This window comes from Leptonychotes weddellii, chromosome 2, assembly GCF_054177405.1.
Source record: "Leptonychotes weddellii isolate Sample4059 chromosome 2, ASM5417740v2, whole genome shotgun sequence".
Lineage (NCBI taxonomy): Eukaryota > Metazoa > Chordata > Mammalia > Carnivora > Phocidae > Leptonychotes > Leptonychotes weddellii.
The window spans coordinates 47,029,158-47,047,654 of record NC_138370.1 but is presented as its reverse complement, the minus strand read 5'-3'; the positions used below and the strand labels follow the sequence as shown (position 1 = coordinate 47,047,654).

The 18,497-nt window shown below is 38.9% G+C and overlaps 1 protein-coding gene across 2 annotated transcripts in view; it reads left to right on the top strand.

Annotated features, from left to right (window-relative positions):
• Positions 1-18,497, top strand: part of GALNTL6 (polypeptide N-acetylgalactosaminyltransferase like 6) — a 956,008-nt gene that overhangs the window by 772,039 nt on the left and 165,472 nt on the right. For both annotated transcript variants that reach the window (XM_081810998.1, XM_081810995.1), the window contains one exon: positions 15,696-15,881. In XM_081810998.1, coding sequence (XP_081667124.1) covers positions 15,696-15,881 — 186 coding nt within the window. The remainder of the gene's footprint in view (positions 1-15,695; positions 15,882-18,497) is intronic.

Below are 18,497 nucleotides of genomic sequence, written 5' to 3'. Positions count from 1 at the left end.
GGAGCTCTGCCGCACTCAGGCACCCCCGGTCTTTTTGTGACCCCGAGGGTCCTGAGACCGCACTGTCCTGCGAGGCTTCCACCCCCAGCTTAGCCTCCGGAGTGACGTCCCTCAGCGGAGCAGACTTTTAAAAGTTCCGATTTTGTGCTCCGTGGTTCTATCACTTGCCAGAAGCGGCCGACGGAGGCCCCTCCCCCGCCGTCTATCCTCCCGAATATCGCCTCGGATTCCCTTCTCCGCACGTTCTACCTTCCAGAAAGTGGTCGCTTTTCTGATGAGAGAGTTGTTGCTCTTCTTTTCTTCAATCTCCTGTTGAGTTTGTAGGTGTTCAGAATGGTTTGATCCCTATCCAGCTGAATTCCTGAGAGGAGACGAAATCCAGGTCTCCTACTCCTCCGCCATCTTGCTCCGCCCCCCCCTCTGGCTTATTTACAGTGATTGATTTGGGGTGGTAAACCCTTAGTGATTTTTCTGCCTTCTTTCCACTTTCCTAAATTTTCGAGGTCTTTTATAATACTAACATAAGCAGCAAATTCCCTATACCAACTTCCCTTATACTTAAAAGATTCCTGATGGATACATCTGGATTCAACTCTTTTATTTTATGCTGACACATAATTGCTGACATTTATTGCATATTTCCAATATTCCAGACAATCTTTTACTGTACAATCTCAGGCAGAATTATTTTTAAGTTTGTTTGTTTGTTTGTTTAAGTAATCTCTACACATGGGGCTCGAACTCATGACCCTGAGATCAAGGGTCTCATGCTCTTTCCCTGCATTCCTCATTTCAGGCTCAGCTAGCCAGGTGCCCCCTTAGTTCAGATTTCTTAACATTTCTCACTTTCATTTTCCTCATTTGTAAATAAGCATAATTTTTCTCCTCGTGTAAAACGAGGATCTAATAAACGAATACATGAATAGATCTTAGAGTAGCTATTATAAGCACTCAGTAAATGTCAACATAATTATTATTATGTTCATATATTATTTTGTCATATTTTGCTGCTTATTCTATTGCTTTCTTTCATCCAAGAACATGAGACACATTTTTGGTCCACTTAATATTTTCTCTTTTAAACTTTAAACCAAGACAATATCTTATATGGTCCCTTTCCCTTTTGTTATGTAATAGCATTATCAAGAAATGGAGCAATTCCTTGAGAGGACATAACCTTTAGCTGGTCAATTTTCCTCAACAAGGGCAGACAGCCCATTTCCTGCATGCCTCTTTCTATATTGCAGTACAAGAATATTGTTAGAAACTTGGAGTTTTGGTAGCCTTGGGAACGGGACCAATTCCCAGGTATTTAATTTAGTTCTGGTCTCATCTAAATTGAAATTTTGACATAGCATTTTTCTCACACTAAGGAATAGTTTAGAGGAATTTTTCCAATTTGTCTTTATTTATTGTGAAATCAAGCCAAACCCCACAGGTTTTATGGCTGTTTTGGCAGTTATTGGTGACATTATTCAATCACTCAAACACACACGCTAATTTGAGGTCCCTGTAATTCTACCCATGAGACATTCCCACCCAGTAATTCCAGTATATACTTCTAAGGAAACTGAAGAAAAATAAAATGGCTTTTAGCATGTATACGTGAATCATACGAGGACTTTTTTCAGCTGGAAAAAATACAGAATTGAATGCACTTTCGAAAGGACAGAGATTTGATTGCTCCCATTTAATATCTGCTGGTATATGGCATTTTCATTTATTTGTCTTTGTTTCTTTGTTCTACCTGAATTTTATACTTTTTTGCTAGCAAAAGATCAATTTCTCCCTGTCCCAGGCATCCCAGCTTTGGTTTTTTTTGTTTTTGTTTTTTAATCACTTTAAGTTTTCTAAAAATTGCTGAAATGAATTTATAAGTCCCTTAAATGCAGAGGTGAATTCCATGTAGCATGCTGATTTGACAAGCATTCGATTTCACTGGGAGCAGTGACTTCACCTTATTAATAGCCTGGTTGATGTGGCTCACGTTACCCCATAACTGTTTAGGGTCAGAGTTTTCATTTCTCATCCTGAGTTTGTGTTAGAAAAACAAGTTACAGAAAATCATTAATTGTTTTTATGGGAAAAATTTACTCTTAGTCCCAACTTTTAGAGATGGTCATTTGGAATTAAACCAGCTCACAAGTCTCCTTGGCCAAGCAGTGAATGTGCGTGTGGGTACAAGTAAATACATAATTAACAGTAGCATTAATGTTGGAGAATAAAAACAGTGTTAAAATCACATAACCTGATATTCAGCAGAATACCTTAAGATGCTGTTGAAGTAGCTAGAAAATTGAGAAATACATGAATGAGACTTCTACCGTTAAGAACTTTAAAGGGTAAAAGCATAAATATACTGGTTCTTTTGATGTTTTTTTTTTCCTTTGTTAAACATGCTTTTTAAAGTATTTGCCTCATATCTCAAGACAAATATCTTACAAAATGTGCATTTTTGACAGCCTGAGAGATTAAGGGAACCATTGAAAGATTAGGAGTGAGTGCTCTTGGAAGAATGAGAAGATAAGATATTGGTAAATATGAGAGGATTCATTAAGACAATTAAGTACAAAGTGCCATTTAGCTCCCTGACATAACTGATCATGCAAAAGGATGATTGAGAGAAGGAAGAGGCCTGCTGGTCATTGGATGCAGCCCGCCGGCCACATACCAGAGGAGCAAGGCGAGCAGAGAGGACGTGGCGCAGACGTGCGCAACTCAGAGGGTGTTCACTCGATAGTCACGAGGAGTGTGTAGGCAGGAAAGAAGGATGTTTTTAAATAAGGTATTCTCGATTAATCCATATTGCAGTGAGAGAAATGAAACAAATCTGGAGGCTTTCCATATACAATTTGAGTCCTAAAACTTTTTTTTAAAGATTTATTTATTTATTAGAGAGAGAGACAGGGCGGGAGGTGGGGGGAGGGCAAAGGGAGAGAGAATCTCAAGCAGACTCCCCACTGAGCACGGAACTTTACTCGGGGCTCAATCCCTCAACCCATGAGATCATGACCTGAGCTGAAATCAACCGACTGAGTCACCCAGGTGCCCCTGAGTCCTGAAACTTTGGTGTCTATGATGCTTTCTTACTTTGATAGCTGCAATCTCTGTATTGAAAGTATTCATCATTTTCAGTACCCAGACTTTTACTTCCTTATGGAATATTTAGTATTGAGTGAATTAGAAAGAGTCACTTTGGAGAAATTTTTTTTATAGTTCTCAAGACTTTTAGGTAGCTCTCAAGACCTTTGCTACAGTGTTCCTCCACATTCCACTGAAATGCAATTTGTTTAAATATGCATTTTACAAAAAGGATCATAAGGACTTTAAAACTGAATAGGTACCCTGTCCGCTATTGATGGGGCCACAAACTGGCACAGCTGTGATGGAAAACAGTACGGTGACATCTCAAAAAATTTAAGATAGAATTACCATTTGGTCTAGTAATTCCATTTGGGGGTATATTTCCAGAAGAATCGAAAACAAGGTCTGGAAGAGATATTTGGATACCTATGTTCATAGCAGCCTTATGCATAAGAGCCAAAAGGTGGAAACAACTCACATGCCTATTGACAGAAAAAGGGATAAATATTCCACCCTAAAAAGCAAAAAAAATTCTGACATAGGCTACAAGACGAGTAAACTCTGAGAACATTATGCTAAGTAAAATAATGCAAAGACAAATACCGCAGGATTCCACTGTGTGAGGTGGCTAGAGTAGTCAGACTCAGAGAGACGGAAAGCAGAAAGGCAGTTTCCAAGTGCTGGGAAAGAGGGAAGGGGTGTTATTTAACGGGTATAGAGTTTCAGTTTGCAAGATCAAAATATCTGAAGACTGCACAACAATGTAAATATATTTAAGCCTACTGACTGAACCGTGAACTTGGAAATAGTTAAGATGGTAAATTTTACGTTCTGTGTTTTTTATCACAATTTTTTTTAAAAAACTGAATGGATGAAAGGAAGAAGTGATCTAGATGAACCTAGAGATTTGCTCTCCTATGTTAACATTGGTGATTCAAATGTTTATGTAAGGTTTTTTTAATTTAACAGATTGCATTATATGTAATGCTTTTCCCACAATTAAACTATTCTGTAGGGGCTCCTGGGTGGCTCAGTCGTTAAGCATCTGCCTTCAGCTCAGGTCATGATCCCAGGGTCCTGGGATCGAGCCCCGCATCGGGCTCCCTGCTCCGTGGGAAGCCTGCTTCTCCCTCTCCCACTCCCCCTGCTTCTGTTCCCTCTCTCACTGTGTCTCTCTCTGTCAAATAAATAAAATCTTTAATAAATAAATAAATAAATAAATAAATAAATAAATAAACAAACTATTCTCTAATATTTATAGACTAAAGCCTAACACTATCTTCAGCAAAATTCTTAAATATTTTCAGGTTTGAACAGTATGATACTGAACCAATAACTGTTTATTTTGCTAATGGTAAGATTTTTACATTTGAGCATTTAGACTGAATTATCATGTAGTTGGTCCAAATGGAAACTTCTAAACTACATGGCCTATTCTTTGCACTAGACAGAATGTTTAAAATCTAATAAAACTACCAAATTATTAAAAAGCAGAGATGTTTCCACTGTATTGAAATAGATCAATTTACAGTGAGTTCAAAACACTCAACAACAGTATTACGTAGAAAAGACCTCTGAGTTTTACCCAGTTCTCACTTATATCTTTTTCTTCTTTGAGGCAGAACTTACAGCACCAGAAGAAATAATATAAAGAAAATAATTTTTCATTACAGTAAAATTTTAGTCATCCTAACTTAGAATACAAAGTTCTCATTCTAGGTTCATGTAAACAGAACAATTACAAACTATAAATTATATTCAGATTATGTTACTTTTATTCATTCACGGAAGTCCTTTCATTACCATGACTTTTGAAAAATATAAAATGCTTAGAAAAATATCATATAATCTAAGTATAAATTATTTAAGAAATATTTGAAACATCAGACAAACCAGTTTTCAAAGAGTCTTTAAGAAAATACTGCAGAAAAGGAAAAATAGAATTCAAATATTTTTGTTACAGCTAAATATACATTACCTTTTCAAAAATGACATAAGTAATGAATATACAAATTAAATTTGGATAACTGAACTGAAAGGAAAACTACATCACAGATATGTTACGTTTGTGTAGGTATTTGTATATGTATACATTTATATATATAGGCAGTTTTTAGGCTATTACCAAAATGCCAAAATATTTTATATGAAGTAATCTATTATTTACTATCTTGCAAAATCATTCCAAAGTATATACTCTAAATATAAAAGATGACAAATAAAATAAATATTTTATCTGGGGATCTCTCTCACACACACATACACACACGCACGCACACACTGTTTTTTCAGAAAATGTTCTTAATCCTTTTATATATGGTGACACCTATAATTTTTTTTTTCCCTTTTGGGGCCTTTACTCATAAGGTGTACAAATAATCTTTGATATGTGAGCATTTCATAGGAGAATTTAAACTCATTTACAATCCTAAATATAGAGAAGGAGTGATGATGGGCACTAGATCTGTGACTGCCTACTACTCAATAAGGGACCGTGAGGTGGGCATTTGAATAGGTGTTGTGGCATTCTGTTTCTTTTGTGTTGGTCTGAATATGGTACACATTTAAAGCTATTCTTAAAATATATAATTCAATTGTTCTTTAAGCAAAGGATGAAAAAGAGAGATTGAGAGAGAAAGAGTGAAAAAGAGAAGATCCTAAGGAACTTGCCTAGTATCCAGGCTTACCTGATTTGTCAAGAGAAGACCCTACCCTGAAATGTATCCCATCCCTGTCGTTGTCTATGTGGGAACATAGGGTTCTAAGAGTTGCTCAGAGAAAAGTATCAGAATTCTCCAGGTAAACATAGCTCATTATTTCTAACTGTGACATTTTTGTGTGAGGACAGAGATATTTTCCCATACCGAAAGGATTTAACTGGAGGAGAAAATAACAAGAAAGAAATATGCGGGCAGTGGGAGCTCAGCTGAGCAGAGCTAGGCTGTGCCAAGGAAAGAAGTGGACAGTCTGGGGGTGCCTAACTGGCTCATTTGGTAGAGCATTTGACTCCTGATCTCAGGATCATGACTTCAAGCCCCCTGTTGGGCGTGGAGCCTACTTAAAAAAAAAATTAATAATCCCTTAATGTCATTTAATATCCAGTCAGGGTTCATATTCCCCAGTTGATACAGAAGTGGATGGTCTGGCATGTGTAATTACCAACAACTGCTTCCCCTAGATTTCTCTCCACTCCCTGGTCAACAAACTCCCAATCTGCCATGGAGTGTTTAGGATCCCTCCGTCAGTGGCTCTGTAAAGAACTGCAAAGAATCTGTAAAGAACCCTCTGTAAAGAACTGCAAAGAATCTGAGATTTCACTCTACTTGCAAGTTAGCAAGTTGGCCTGCCATTGTCTAATGGAGACAAAAGACATGAGAATCCTGGGTCAGAGACAATGAACTTCAGTACCAACAGCACAGGATGCCACATGATGATCAGGGTGCCTGAGTCAATTCCCCTTGCCCCCAGGTCACCCAGGGACTAGGCCAGTGTGCAAAGATGCAAGAGCAGTTTGGTGTATTATAGTGAAGGAATGTTGAACTTAAGGAACTCAAATCTTTTATAATGGGAAGCAAGCATACAGAGGGAGATAATTTCTCTACCTTCCAAGCCTTATAAATAAATCTGCCCTTTGTTTCTGGAAAAGACATGATCTCTGCCTTCCACATCTATTTGCTATATAAACATCCTTGAAAAGATAACCTGGAATAAATGGTAGTCATGGCCTCCCTCACAAAACACACAGCAATGCAAAAGACTCGTGAAGAATGGTGTCCAATTCTTTCCTCCCATGATTGCAGAGTCAATGAATCTCTTGGGGGGAAAAAAATCTCAAATTCTTTCCACTGCTTGATAAAAATATAATTGGTCAAAAGGAGCAACCACCCATTGTAGCCAAGAAAGGGGGATATTTGGTATCTTGTAGGTTTCATGGTGATCTTGTTTTTGTCTCCCTTTATTATGGTCTCTGAGTTGCCTTGTTGGGTGTTGATGTCCTGTGGGATTGTTACCTCCAAAGGACAAGATGGCCTTGCTGTAAGCATCAGACCAGTTCCCAGACATCAGAGACTGCTTTTTATTTTCTCAACTCTATCTTAGAATCAGGATTCATATTAGATCCTCTCAGTGTGACTGGTTGATACACTGTATTTCTTGAGAATCTTTTAATCTTTAGGATTCTCTTTACATTTCTTTTCTTTTTCCTTTTAGTCTACTTGTTGAAGAAATCAAGCTTTTTGCCCCAGGGAATTTCCCATAGTTTGAATTTTGCTGATTATTCCCCTGATGTGCCATTTGACATATTCTCCCATCCTTTATTTCCTATAAATGGGTTGTTAGATCTAAAGGCATGATCCAATTCATTCAGTGCTTTTGGCAAGAATACTTTATAGGCAGTGATATGTTCTTTCATTAGGAGGCACATAACTAGATGATTGTAGCTTCTTTTGCGATGTTAGCAGCCATTGATGGCTTGATCCATTAGTTCATTAGGGGTTGCAAAATGGTGACATTCTAATTCTGTCTCTTCATTTTTTGTATGAGCTGGAATACATTTTGTCTATATATTTAAGTTTGGTGTCCCCAGCTATTTCCCAAATGACTTCCAAGGCCTTGTATGTTAAAAGAATAGAAAATAGGACATTCAGAGATAGAACCCAGTGGAAATCATAATAGAGGTAATTGAATATGATTTCACAAATGCTATTGCTTTCTTGTTGAATTTTTTGTGTTCTAGAGATAATGTGAAATGTCTATATTTGAATGCTATCAAAAGGGACAGATTTAGTGTGGTCAACCAGAAAATAAAGAGATCGACCATTTTCTGGAGCTCAATGAGAGACTTAAAATCTGTAGAGAGGCATACCTCCTTTTATTGTGCTTTACTTTATTGCACTTTTCAGATACTGCGTATTTTTACAAACTGAAAGTCTGTGGCAACCCCACATCAAACAAGTCTATCAAGGCCATTGTTCCAACAGCACTTGCTCACTTTGTGTCTCTGTGTCATATTTTGGTAATTCTCATATTTCTAACTTTTTCATTATTATTATATTTATTATAGTGCTACATGATCAGTGATCTTTGAGGTTACTATTGTCATTGTTTTGGGGTGCCACAAACTCCACCCATATAAAGTGAACTTAATAAATAAATGTGTGTTCTGACTGCTCCACGACCAGCCCTTCCCCCATTGTCTCCCTCTCCTTGGGCCTCCTTCTTCCTTGAGCCCTTCCCTAATACTGAAATTAGGCCAATTAATAATCCTACCATGGCCTCTAAGAGTTCAAGCAAAGGAGTCACATGTCTCTCACTTCAAATCAAAAGTTAGAAATGATTAAGTTTAGTGAGGAAGGCATGTCAAAAGCTGAGATAAGCTAAAAGCTTGGCCTCTTGAATCTAACAGTTTATGAATGCAAAGAAAAAAGTTTTTGAAGGAAAATTCAAGGTGATACCCCAGTGAACACACGAATGATGCAAAAGAGAAACAGCCTTATTGCTGATACGGAGAAAGTTTGAGCGGTCCAGATAGAAGACTAAACCAGCTACCACATTCCCTTAAGCAAAAGCCTGATCCAGACCAAGGCTCGTCAATTCTATAAAGACTGGGAGAGGTGAAGAAGCAGAAGAAGAAAAGTTGGAAGCTAGCAGAGGTTGGTTCATGAGGTTTAGGGAAAGAAGCCATCTCCATAACGGAAGAGTGCAAGGTGATCAAGGTCCTGGGATCAAGCCCCACATCGGACTCCCCTGCTCAGCAGTGAGTCTGTTTCTCCCTCTCTCTCAGCAAGTGCTGATGGAGAAGATCCAGCTCAGATCATTAATGAAGGTGGCTATACTAAATAACAGATTTTTAGTGTAGATGAAACAGCCTTTTCTTGAAAGAAGATGCCATCTAAGACTTTTATAGCTAGAGAGAAGTCAATGCCTGGCTTTAAAACTTCAAAGGACAGGCTGACTCTGTTGTTAGGGGCTAATGCAGCTGGTGATTTTAAGTTGAAGCCAGTGCTCACTGACCATTCTGCAAATCCTGAGCTCTTAAGAATTATGCTAAACCTACTCTGCCTGTGCTCTATAAATGGAAAAACAAATCTTGGATGACAACACATCTGGTTACAACATGGCTTACTAAATATTGTAAGCCCACTGTTGAGACCCACTGCTCAAAAAGAAAGATTTCTTTCAAAATATGGCTGCTCATTGACAGTGCGCCTGGTCACCCTAGAGCTCCAATGGAGATAGGCAATGAGATTGATGCTATTTTCATGCTTGCTAATACAACATCCATTCTGCAGTCCATAGGTCAAGAAGTAATTTCAATTTTCAAGTCTTATTACTTAAGAAATACATTCTGTAAGGTTATAGCTGCCATATATAGTGATGTCTCTGATGAATCTGGGCAAAGTAAATTGAAGACCTTCTGGAAAGGATTCACTGGACGCCATTAAGAACATTTGTGATTCATGGGAAGAGTTCAAAACATCAACATGAACAAGAACTTAGAAGAAGTTGATTCCAACCCTCGTGGATGGCTTTGAGGGGTTCAAAACTTCAGTGGAGGAAATAATTGGAGATGTGGTGGAAATAGCAAGAGAACTAGAATTAGAAGTAGAGCCTGAAGATGGGCCTGGATTGCTACTACGCCATGGTCCAACTTGAACAGATAAGGAGTTTTTTCTTATGGACGAGCAAAGAAAGTGGTTTCTTGAGATGGAATCCACTCCTGGTGAGGATGCAGTGAAGACTGTTGAAATGACAACAAAGCATTTAGAATACTACATAAACTTAGTTGATAAAGCGGCAGCAGGGTTTGAGAGGTTTGACTCCAATTTTGAGTGAAGTTTGGGTAAAATGCTAGCAAACAATATCACATGATCTGGTGAAATGGGTTGTGGAAAGAAGAGTCAACTGTTGCAGCAAACCTCACTGTTGTCTTATAGAAGAAATTGCCACAGCCACCCCAGGCTTCAGCAACCGCCAGCTGAGGCAAGATCCTCCACCAGCAAAAAGATAACAATTCACTGAGGGTTAGCTCTTTTTAGCAATAATGTATTTTCAACTAGGTATATTTTTTTAGACATAATCCTATTGCCTACTTAATACACTACAGTGTAATGTAAAAAACTTGTATATGCACTCAGAAACCAAAAAAATTCCTTTGACTTGCCTTACTGCAATTTTGTTTTTTCTGTGGTGGTTTGGAACCCAACCTCCAATATCTCTGAGGTATGCCTGTATATCTTCTGTGTAAAGACTGTAGAAAAAGTCTCTACAGGCCCTGCTGTGTAGAGAGTTATTCTGAACATTGCCACTTTGGGTTAAAATATACACATGACATATGCCAAGTGGATTAAGAAATAGAAAGATATATTCTCTAATGGTGAAGTACTTCTTGTCACTCTGATATAACCTCAAATTATCCAGAATACTGAGTGCTGTACTTAACAGTAAATTTGTGTTGTGAGGATTAAGCAGAAAAGGAAGATATTTATGTTACTACATATTTATATTCTATTACATTTCAGAACTCATAACAACTAGGGGCACCTGGGTGGCTCAGTCGGTTAAGCGTCTGCCTTCAGCTCAGGTCATGATCCCAGGGTCCTGGGATCAAGCCCCGCATCAGACTCTCTGCTCAGCAATAGGTCTATTTCTCCCTCTCCCTCTGCCCCTCTGCCTGCTTGTTCTCAATCTCTCTCTCAAATAAATAAAATCTTAAAAAAAAACCTCATAACTAGCACATATTCTATATAATCTTAAAGTCATGCTCTACTACATTTTGCCAACACCAAAGTATACACATCAAAGACATTTCATTTCCATAGGTATATAATTAAATATAGAAATCCCTATCTCCAGATAAATAGTGTCTCCTTGCCCCTCCTGCTCTCCCCTTGGGATGTAAATTAGGGAATTCAAAGGAGATGGAAGGAGCTGAATAACAAGTTGCTGAGCCTCAGTAAGCCACTGAGACAGGGCAGCTGTTTGCTTGGCCTTTGGTGGGTCCTCCACTTGGGACACACTGGCCATGCTCTATAATACTGATAGTCACTAGATTGTCCCTTTGGGAACAGTTACTCAGAGGTAGACTAGAAAGCTGTCTAAACTCTGTTACTATATTTTTCTGACATAATAAGCATAACTTATTGAACAGATGTAAATCCTTGATGAACTTACGGTGCTTCAAAATCATTATTTTGACATTAGTAACAGTCTTACAGACAGTCAACCACAGGAGATTAGACAGATGCTGTATTGACCAAAGAAAATACCCTGGAGTTTGCTTTTTGACTAAATCTTTGATATGCATTAGCTTTATCTTGATTTGACTCTTGCTTTCAAAAATGAGACATAGCCCAAAGAAACACCAAAATACCAACCATTAGGATGCTTTTGTGAAAAACCTAGGTACTTGATAGGGTTAGATCTACTCTGTAAGTAAAACTTCACAGGGGGAAACAATAGAATCATAGAACTAGAAGAAATATTTAAGACCAATTGGCATACTTCCTTCCTTATAGCTAAGGCAAATGAGGTTAAATAGGGTGTGGTGACCCACCCAAAGGCATGTGGCCAGTCAGCAACACGGCTAGAACCCATGTCCTCAACTCTTGACTGTGCAAATCAATGAAGTTGATTTGTTTAGTGTTTAGTTGCTACCCCTAACATTAAATATACAAGTGGAATGATAGATTCTCCATATAAGTTCATGGAGCATAAATGAAATCTCTAGAAAAAGAGGAAAATTCATTGAGAAAACTGCTAAATTTAATATTCACAGTAGCAAGACACAAAAATTTCACTTGAGTACAACTTTTCATTCCCTATTGCCCCACAATGATACAATAAACCCTGGCAAAAACTGGCATATTTGAAGTTGTGTTCACTTGTCCAGGTTGTCAGGATACCACTCAGTGGGTTTTAACTAGTGGTCTTATATTTTCTGGTTCCCCAAATGTGTCATAGTCCCTAAAGAAATCTTCCTGCTTTATAAAAATACCATAAATTCTCCTGTCATTATTTAAAATTAAAGCTCAAAAGGGATATTCAAAGATACTGTGCTTGAATTAAAATCATATAAAATCATGTTTAAAATCATTTTAATATTTTAGAAATGAATCTGGAAATTGTTCTTATAAAAGAAATACAAAATGTTCTTAAAGCTATCTCCACCATCCCCAGTAATTCCACTGTATGAGAGTCTAATTTGCTAATTAGACTGATGATACCTGTCTTCATTTGAGTTATGGGTAATTAGAAATTACAACTGAACTACTGAAAGAGAATGAACCCTTCACAAGGGCAGTCAACTGGATCATTATTCTGAGGCAAAGCAACTTAATGATTAATGCAAAGTTCAAACTAAAAGAATTGATTTGAACAATTAGGGGACTCTATTTGGGGTCAAACCCTTTGTGCTTTGTGGATTCATACCATACGATTCTTTTCATACGTTAAAATGGGCTTTGATCAAAGAAAAATACACAGAATCCAATAGTGCGTAGAGGGAAAGGAGACATGTAGAGATAGTCCTCCGCTGAGTTTCAAAGAATTTCGTATAAACTAAAAAGTAGGGAAATCTAAACCCAAAGTTGGGACAACCACTCCCAGGTGATCAACAACCCTTTGATTCCCAAGTTAGACCGCCTGGGAAGTGACTGTCTTCTAGAACCATTTCTTCATACACAGCTACAGAGAGTTAGTCCTCCCCAAGAGGCCCCATTAGTCCTTGGGGTCCGGGAGGAAAGAAGTACCTGCAGCCCAGACTGCCAAGACCAAGACCATACTCACAGTGGTACTTGCCAAAGAATAGTGAGGCTTAATGAAAGAACACAAACAAACACTGTTTTGGTGGGTTTAACAAATGTTCACTCTTTTCCATCTCCAATGACTGTTGTGACCCTGTTTTCAGGAGACAATATGTTTCTGTGGTCCAAACAACCAGTTTACAAATAAACTTATAGAATGACAGTTGTGCGTTGGAGATACGGAAGGATTTCAGAGCCTGAATAAATTACAGTAATGAGATATGGCGTCTTCTTAAACGTTTATGTGAGAAACCCTGACTGAATGCAAGCCTTTCGAGACTGGCATATAGAGAGCTCTGGGACTGATCACTTGCCATTTACTCATTGCCTCTGTTTGCACATCTGGCTTGCAGGTCTCTGCTTTATTTCCCTAACAGGTTAGTAAGCTCCGGTCTTATTCACAGGTGGCACTGTGTTGTGCAGCCCTTTGGAATCTTTCTGTGCAGCTTGCACAGAGGGGAGCAGGGAAGGGGTAAGCAAAGAGGAGAGGGGCAGAAGGTAGGCCTCTGGCATGGCACACCTGTCTTAAAGAGACGGAGACACTTGGGAGCCAGCCTTTCTGTTGAGAACCTGCGGTACGGCCATAAAGTTATATGTGTTCATTTATTGCTGGCCAAAATCTTTCATTCTTTAAATTTTCAATAAATAGAAGATGAAGAATTATCAGAATCTTACCAAGAAATAAAAATTCTAAATTTTTCATCTTTCAGGCTGAGCATTCAAAGGCATTTCTTCAGCTAGAAATGCTGTTGTTTCCCTTCATAACTACATATGACTTAGGAGGTCTCCAATTATTGACTTAGTGAATATTTACTGAACAGGCACTGTGAGGTCTCTGACCAAAAGCTGGACCCACCCCACCACACTCTAAGAGGAGAAACTCCCTGTATATTGTAGGTGAGGAAATTCAGGGTAAGAGAAGATATTTCATATATATTCATATATTTCACTGGTACTGACTTCCCACTTAGGTCTATTCTGACTCCAAATCTGTAATCTTTGCTTTCTGTAGTCTGATCTCTATAGCTCTGTTCATTACAGGGAGAACAAAATAGAAGGAAACCTATTTTGTGCTAAAACACTCTTGTGAAAGACCCCACCAGTATTCTTTCATAGGAAAAATCAGAAAACTAAGTAATTTTTTACTTGATCTATTTGTAAAGCCTAGTTACGGGCAGTCAGAAAAAATGGAAATTGAGATTATTTTTTAAAGATTTTATTTATTTATTTGACAGAGAGAGGCACAGCGAGAGAGGGAACACAAGCAGGGGGAGGGAGAAGCAGGCTTCCTCCAGAGCAGGGAGCCCGATACGGGGCTCGATCCCAGGACCCTGGGATCATGACCTGAGCCAAAGGCAGACGCTTAATGACTGAGGCACCAGGCCCCCCAAGATTTTTTTTTGAAAGAGAGAGAGCATGCAAGCACGTGCACTCACAACAGAGGGAGGAGCAAAGGGAGAGGGAGAGAGAAAATCTTAAGCAGGCTCCATGCTCAGTGAGGAGCCCAAAGCAGGGCTGGATCTCACCACCCTGAGATCATGACCTGAGCCGAAATTAAGAGTCAGACATTTAACCAACTGAGCCACCCTGGTGCCCTGGAAATTGAGATTTTTTTTAAAACACTAACATTAATAGGAAGAAATGAAAATGAAAATAAAAAGAGAGGCTTATGTATAAAATTCCAACATGAGTAATTCTGACATCTGTTAAATTGGATCACAGGGAAGGGAATCATAAATCCTTATGTGAATCCCTGTTGCTACAGATCATAGGAGGAGACTTAATAATAATATTGCCTTTGATTGCACACATGCAGAGAAAGTTTGAAAGTGGAACTACAGAACATACTGCATACTAAGCTTCTGTTTCTGTGACTATTAGACGTTCCTTGTTAGAAACTCCAGCGAAGCCCTGCTAATGCTTTAGATATGAGAGAACGAAAGCACGGGATGTAAATTATATGAGTACAAATTCCACAGAAAAACACCAAACACACTTATTTGGCAGTAAAGATCTAAGATATTGATATATCTTATAACAGCCAGGAGGAGATCTTTTCTCTCTGTAAATAAACTATCTCATTCGATTTGGTTTCCACAGTTTGTTTTTAATTAGGCAAAGAGACATTCTCAAATTTTTGTTTTCTAATCTTAAATAGCTAAGTTCAAAATGATTGTGTAATATCTATCCGCCTTCCCCTTTTCACATCGAATTTTAACAGCAAGTCAGTCACTTTTACACTTCAAATCAGAAGCCAGATGCTGAACGTCTTTATTAGTTTGCTATTACCCCATGGGGGGAAAATCTGTTCGGTTCTTGTTGATCTGAGAGATATAATTTTTTTTCTTGTGGTTTTACATGCATTATTTTCAAAGACACAGAAACTAGGCATGGCTTTGCTGGAAAGAGACCTCTTGTTGAAAAGAGCCCAGATGCTGGAATGTTCATCTGACTTTACACAGTGGGAACCAGAGGGCCAGTGCCCGTCGTGGTGAATGCTGGCCAGGATTAAGCCCTTGGCAGCTGGCTGGAAGTAATCTCATGGCACAGCTCTCGTGGGTCTGTGTCTTCTAGCATTCAAACAAAGGGCAGTATTTGCAGTTTAGGAAGCTTTTTGGAAAGTACAAAGTAAAAAAACCTATGGGCCTAAAATCTTATTAGTGTCTCCCCTCGAGATGAAGAGAGGAGAAAAATGGATGTAAGCTTGGATTCATCATTCACGTACACTTAATGCATAAACACCCACAGATAATTCTGTTGCAATTAATGTTTTGTGTTCTTTCTCTACATTCTCTGCTTCGTTCCTAGAACACTTGAAGGATAAGTTAGAAGAATATATGGCCCGATTTTCCAAAGTAAGGATTGTTCGCACCAAGAAAAGGGAAGGGCTCATCCGGACCCGCCTCTTGGGGGCATCTATGGCCAGAGGAGAAGTCCTGACGTTCCTGGACTCCCACTGCGAGGTCAATGTGAACTGGCTGCCCCCGCTCCTTAGTGAGTACACATACTGATGGTGGCCTTCTGGGGACCAGCAGGGCCTGGGGAACCGCCCTCCTTCAGAGGGAGTATGTGACTCCCTTCTATTCAGTTTGCAATCAACAAAGGCGAGAGATCCCTTCAACAGTTTTTACAGTGAGAGCCTTGAATTCTGTCTTAACCACAGCTGAGGACAAATAGGTAACTAGAAAACTGCATTAAAATTGCCATTTTAGATACTACCAAATGCACTCTAACTTAAGGTTTGAAATGGTTTCATTTAGTTTAGACGTTCTCTTTATTGTGGCTAGGTAAATACTAAAAGAAAAAAGTACTTAAAAACACTATCTCAGGACACCTGGGTGGCTCAGTCAGTTAAGCATCTGCCTTTGGCTCAGGTCATGATCCTGGGGTCCTGGGATTGAGCCCCACATCGGGCTCCCTGCTCAGCGGGGCGTCTGCTTCTCCCTCTCCCACTGCTACTCCCCCTGCTTGTGCTCTCTCTCTCTCTCTGACAAATAAATAAATAAGATATTAAAAAAAGACACTATATACAGTAAGATTAAAACACACACACAGTTTAACAATTATTATAGAACTGCTAAGAAATGAGGAAAGAAAATTATTCAGCCCCAGAATACAGTTCAAGTGCAAATGCCCTGACATTTTCGTGAATTTATAATGCCAGTTCTCCTTTCCACTTCTGGCATGGGTCTAGAGCCCTAAATATATAACCCCCCAAATTTACAGAGGACCCCCTGAAACACTCAGAGCTCCTATCCAGATGACACATTCTAATGCTCACAATATGGCTCAGAGTCAGGAAAGAAGAAGCCTCTCTGTCACATCACACTTGAACTGTTAGAAACATGAAAGAACTAAGTCATTCAAGCTAGAAAACACATGTGTGGCTCAGTTGGAGCTTGACTATTTTGTTTTTTATTTCACCATGAAGTCTGATATAAAGTCCAGTAGTGGATGAGGAATAAATTGCCAACCTGAAAAAAAAATATATGTTTCTAAAAGTTCTTGGTGTGCACATACTGTACTCCTTCTTATTCTTCCAGATTTCACTAAATCAACTTTTATTGTAAATATATCTATCCCTGGCCTTGGAGCTAAAGCCAGTAAAAACTGCCTTTACAATAAGCTGCCTCAGAAAGAATGATTTGCTGTTGACTACTGTATAGGATTTCAGCTAGAACCAGCAAAGGTCCATTAGTAAAAGATGTGGGGGGGAAATCAATTGAAACTGTGTAGGATTTAAGACAGGAAATGACCAGCAACTAATACCCCATCGCATCACCCGATCCACACACACCTACACAGATGACTACTCAGTCATCGTAATCAACAGGAATGTCTCGGGGCTCCTACGGCCAGAGACTCCTCTGAGCTTTTAATTAAAAGTACCTTGTCCAAGGACATAGCAATTTAGAGTTTCATCAGCAACAGTGAAATTCCTGCAAACTGAATTTGACCTATATGGTGTTGAATACTCAAGGAAGTCAGCAAAAGGCCTAATTTATTTATGAACCAAAGCAATTCCTAAATGCCAATTATCAAGCCTCTGATTGTTCATATGAATCTAACAGGGGAAAAAAAAGAGGAGAGAGAGAGATAAAATAAAGAGAAACCCACTTTTTCTCATTAAAGCATTTCATTTCCTGTAGGCCTGGTGGATAAGAAATAATTCAAGCTCAGGATCACTATCTTTTTTTATTTTCCTCTATCAGTGTCCTGACACATCATCCAAAATGAAAAAACAGGCAGAGCCACACGGTTTCTTGGTTCATTTTTCACCTTGGGATTATACCTGAATTTCAATTTCCCATTAAGAGTCTGTTTGTTTGATCCCTGGAAATTGAAATGTAGGCACAAGCCTTAGATGAAAAATTAGTCATGCTGCTTTCACCCTAAGCTAGAACAGCTGGATGAGAGCTGAAAAGAAATTTGAAGGGAGAGTTGACAGTTAATTTAACAGACTCATTCTCTTTGGGTCACCTTAGGACTCCTTGTTGGTCAAGGAACTTGTAAATCAACCTGATTCTGAATTTGATTGAAGAAAGTCACTGAAACCTTAATACTAAAATACCTGCCGAGGTGCTAGGAGAGATATTTTGGACACAGCAATGATGCTTCCTCTGCCAAAGACATCTATGGGGAAACACCACTTAGATAAAGATTAAAACCCATTATAAGACTTTCCCAGGTGAAAATGAATGCTCACAGGGTGCTTGCTGAAGAATCACCTGAAATAGTGCTAGGGGTCTCTCTGTCTACCAATTAGCTGAAATAATATGAAGGTAAGCTCCAGGCTCTCAGAGGCCTCCTGGGGCCATGCTGTTTACCTTGTCACATACCAGCATTCCATCCTCCCCTTGCCCTGTTTTATCCTCTTTCTATCACATTTATCACCTTCAAACACACTATGTAATTCAGATTTATTATGTATATTGATTGTCTTTGTTCCACTGCTAAAGACGGATTTTTGTGGTTGGTATTCACTGCTGTGTTCCCAGAACCTAGAAAGGTGGCAGGCATATAATTTCTACTCAATAAATAGCTGTTGAATTGGAGGGAAGGAAGGAAGGAAGGAAGGAAGGAAGGAAGGAAGGGAGGAAGGGAGGAAGG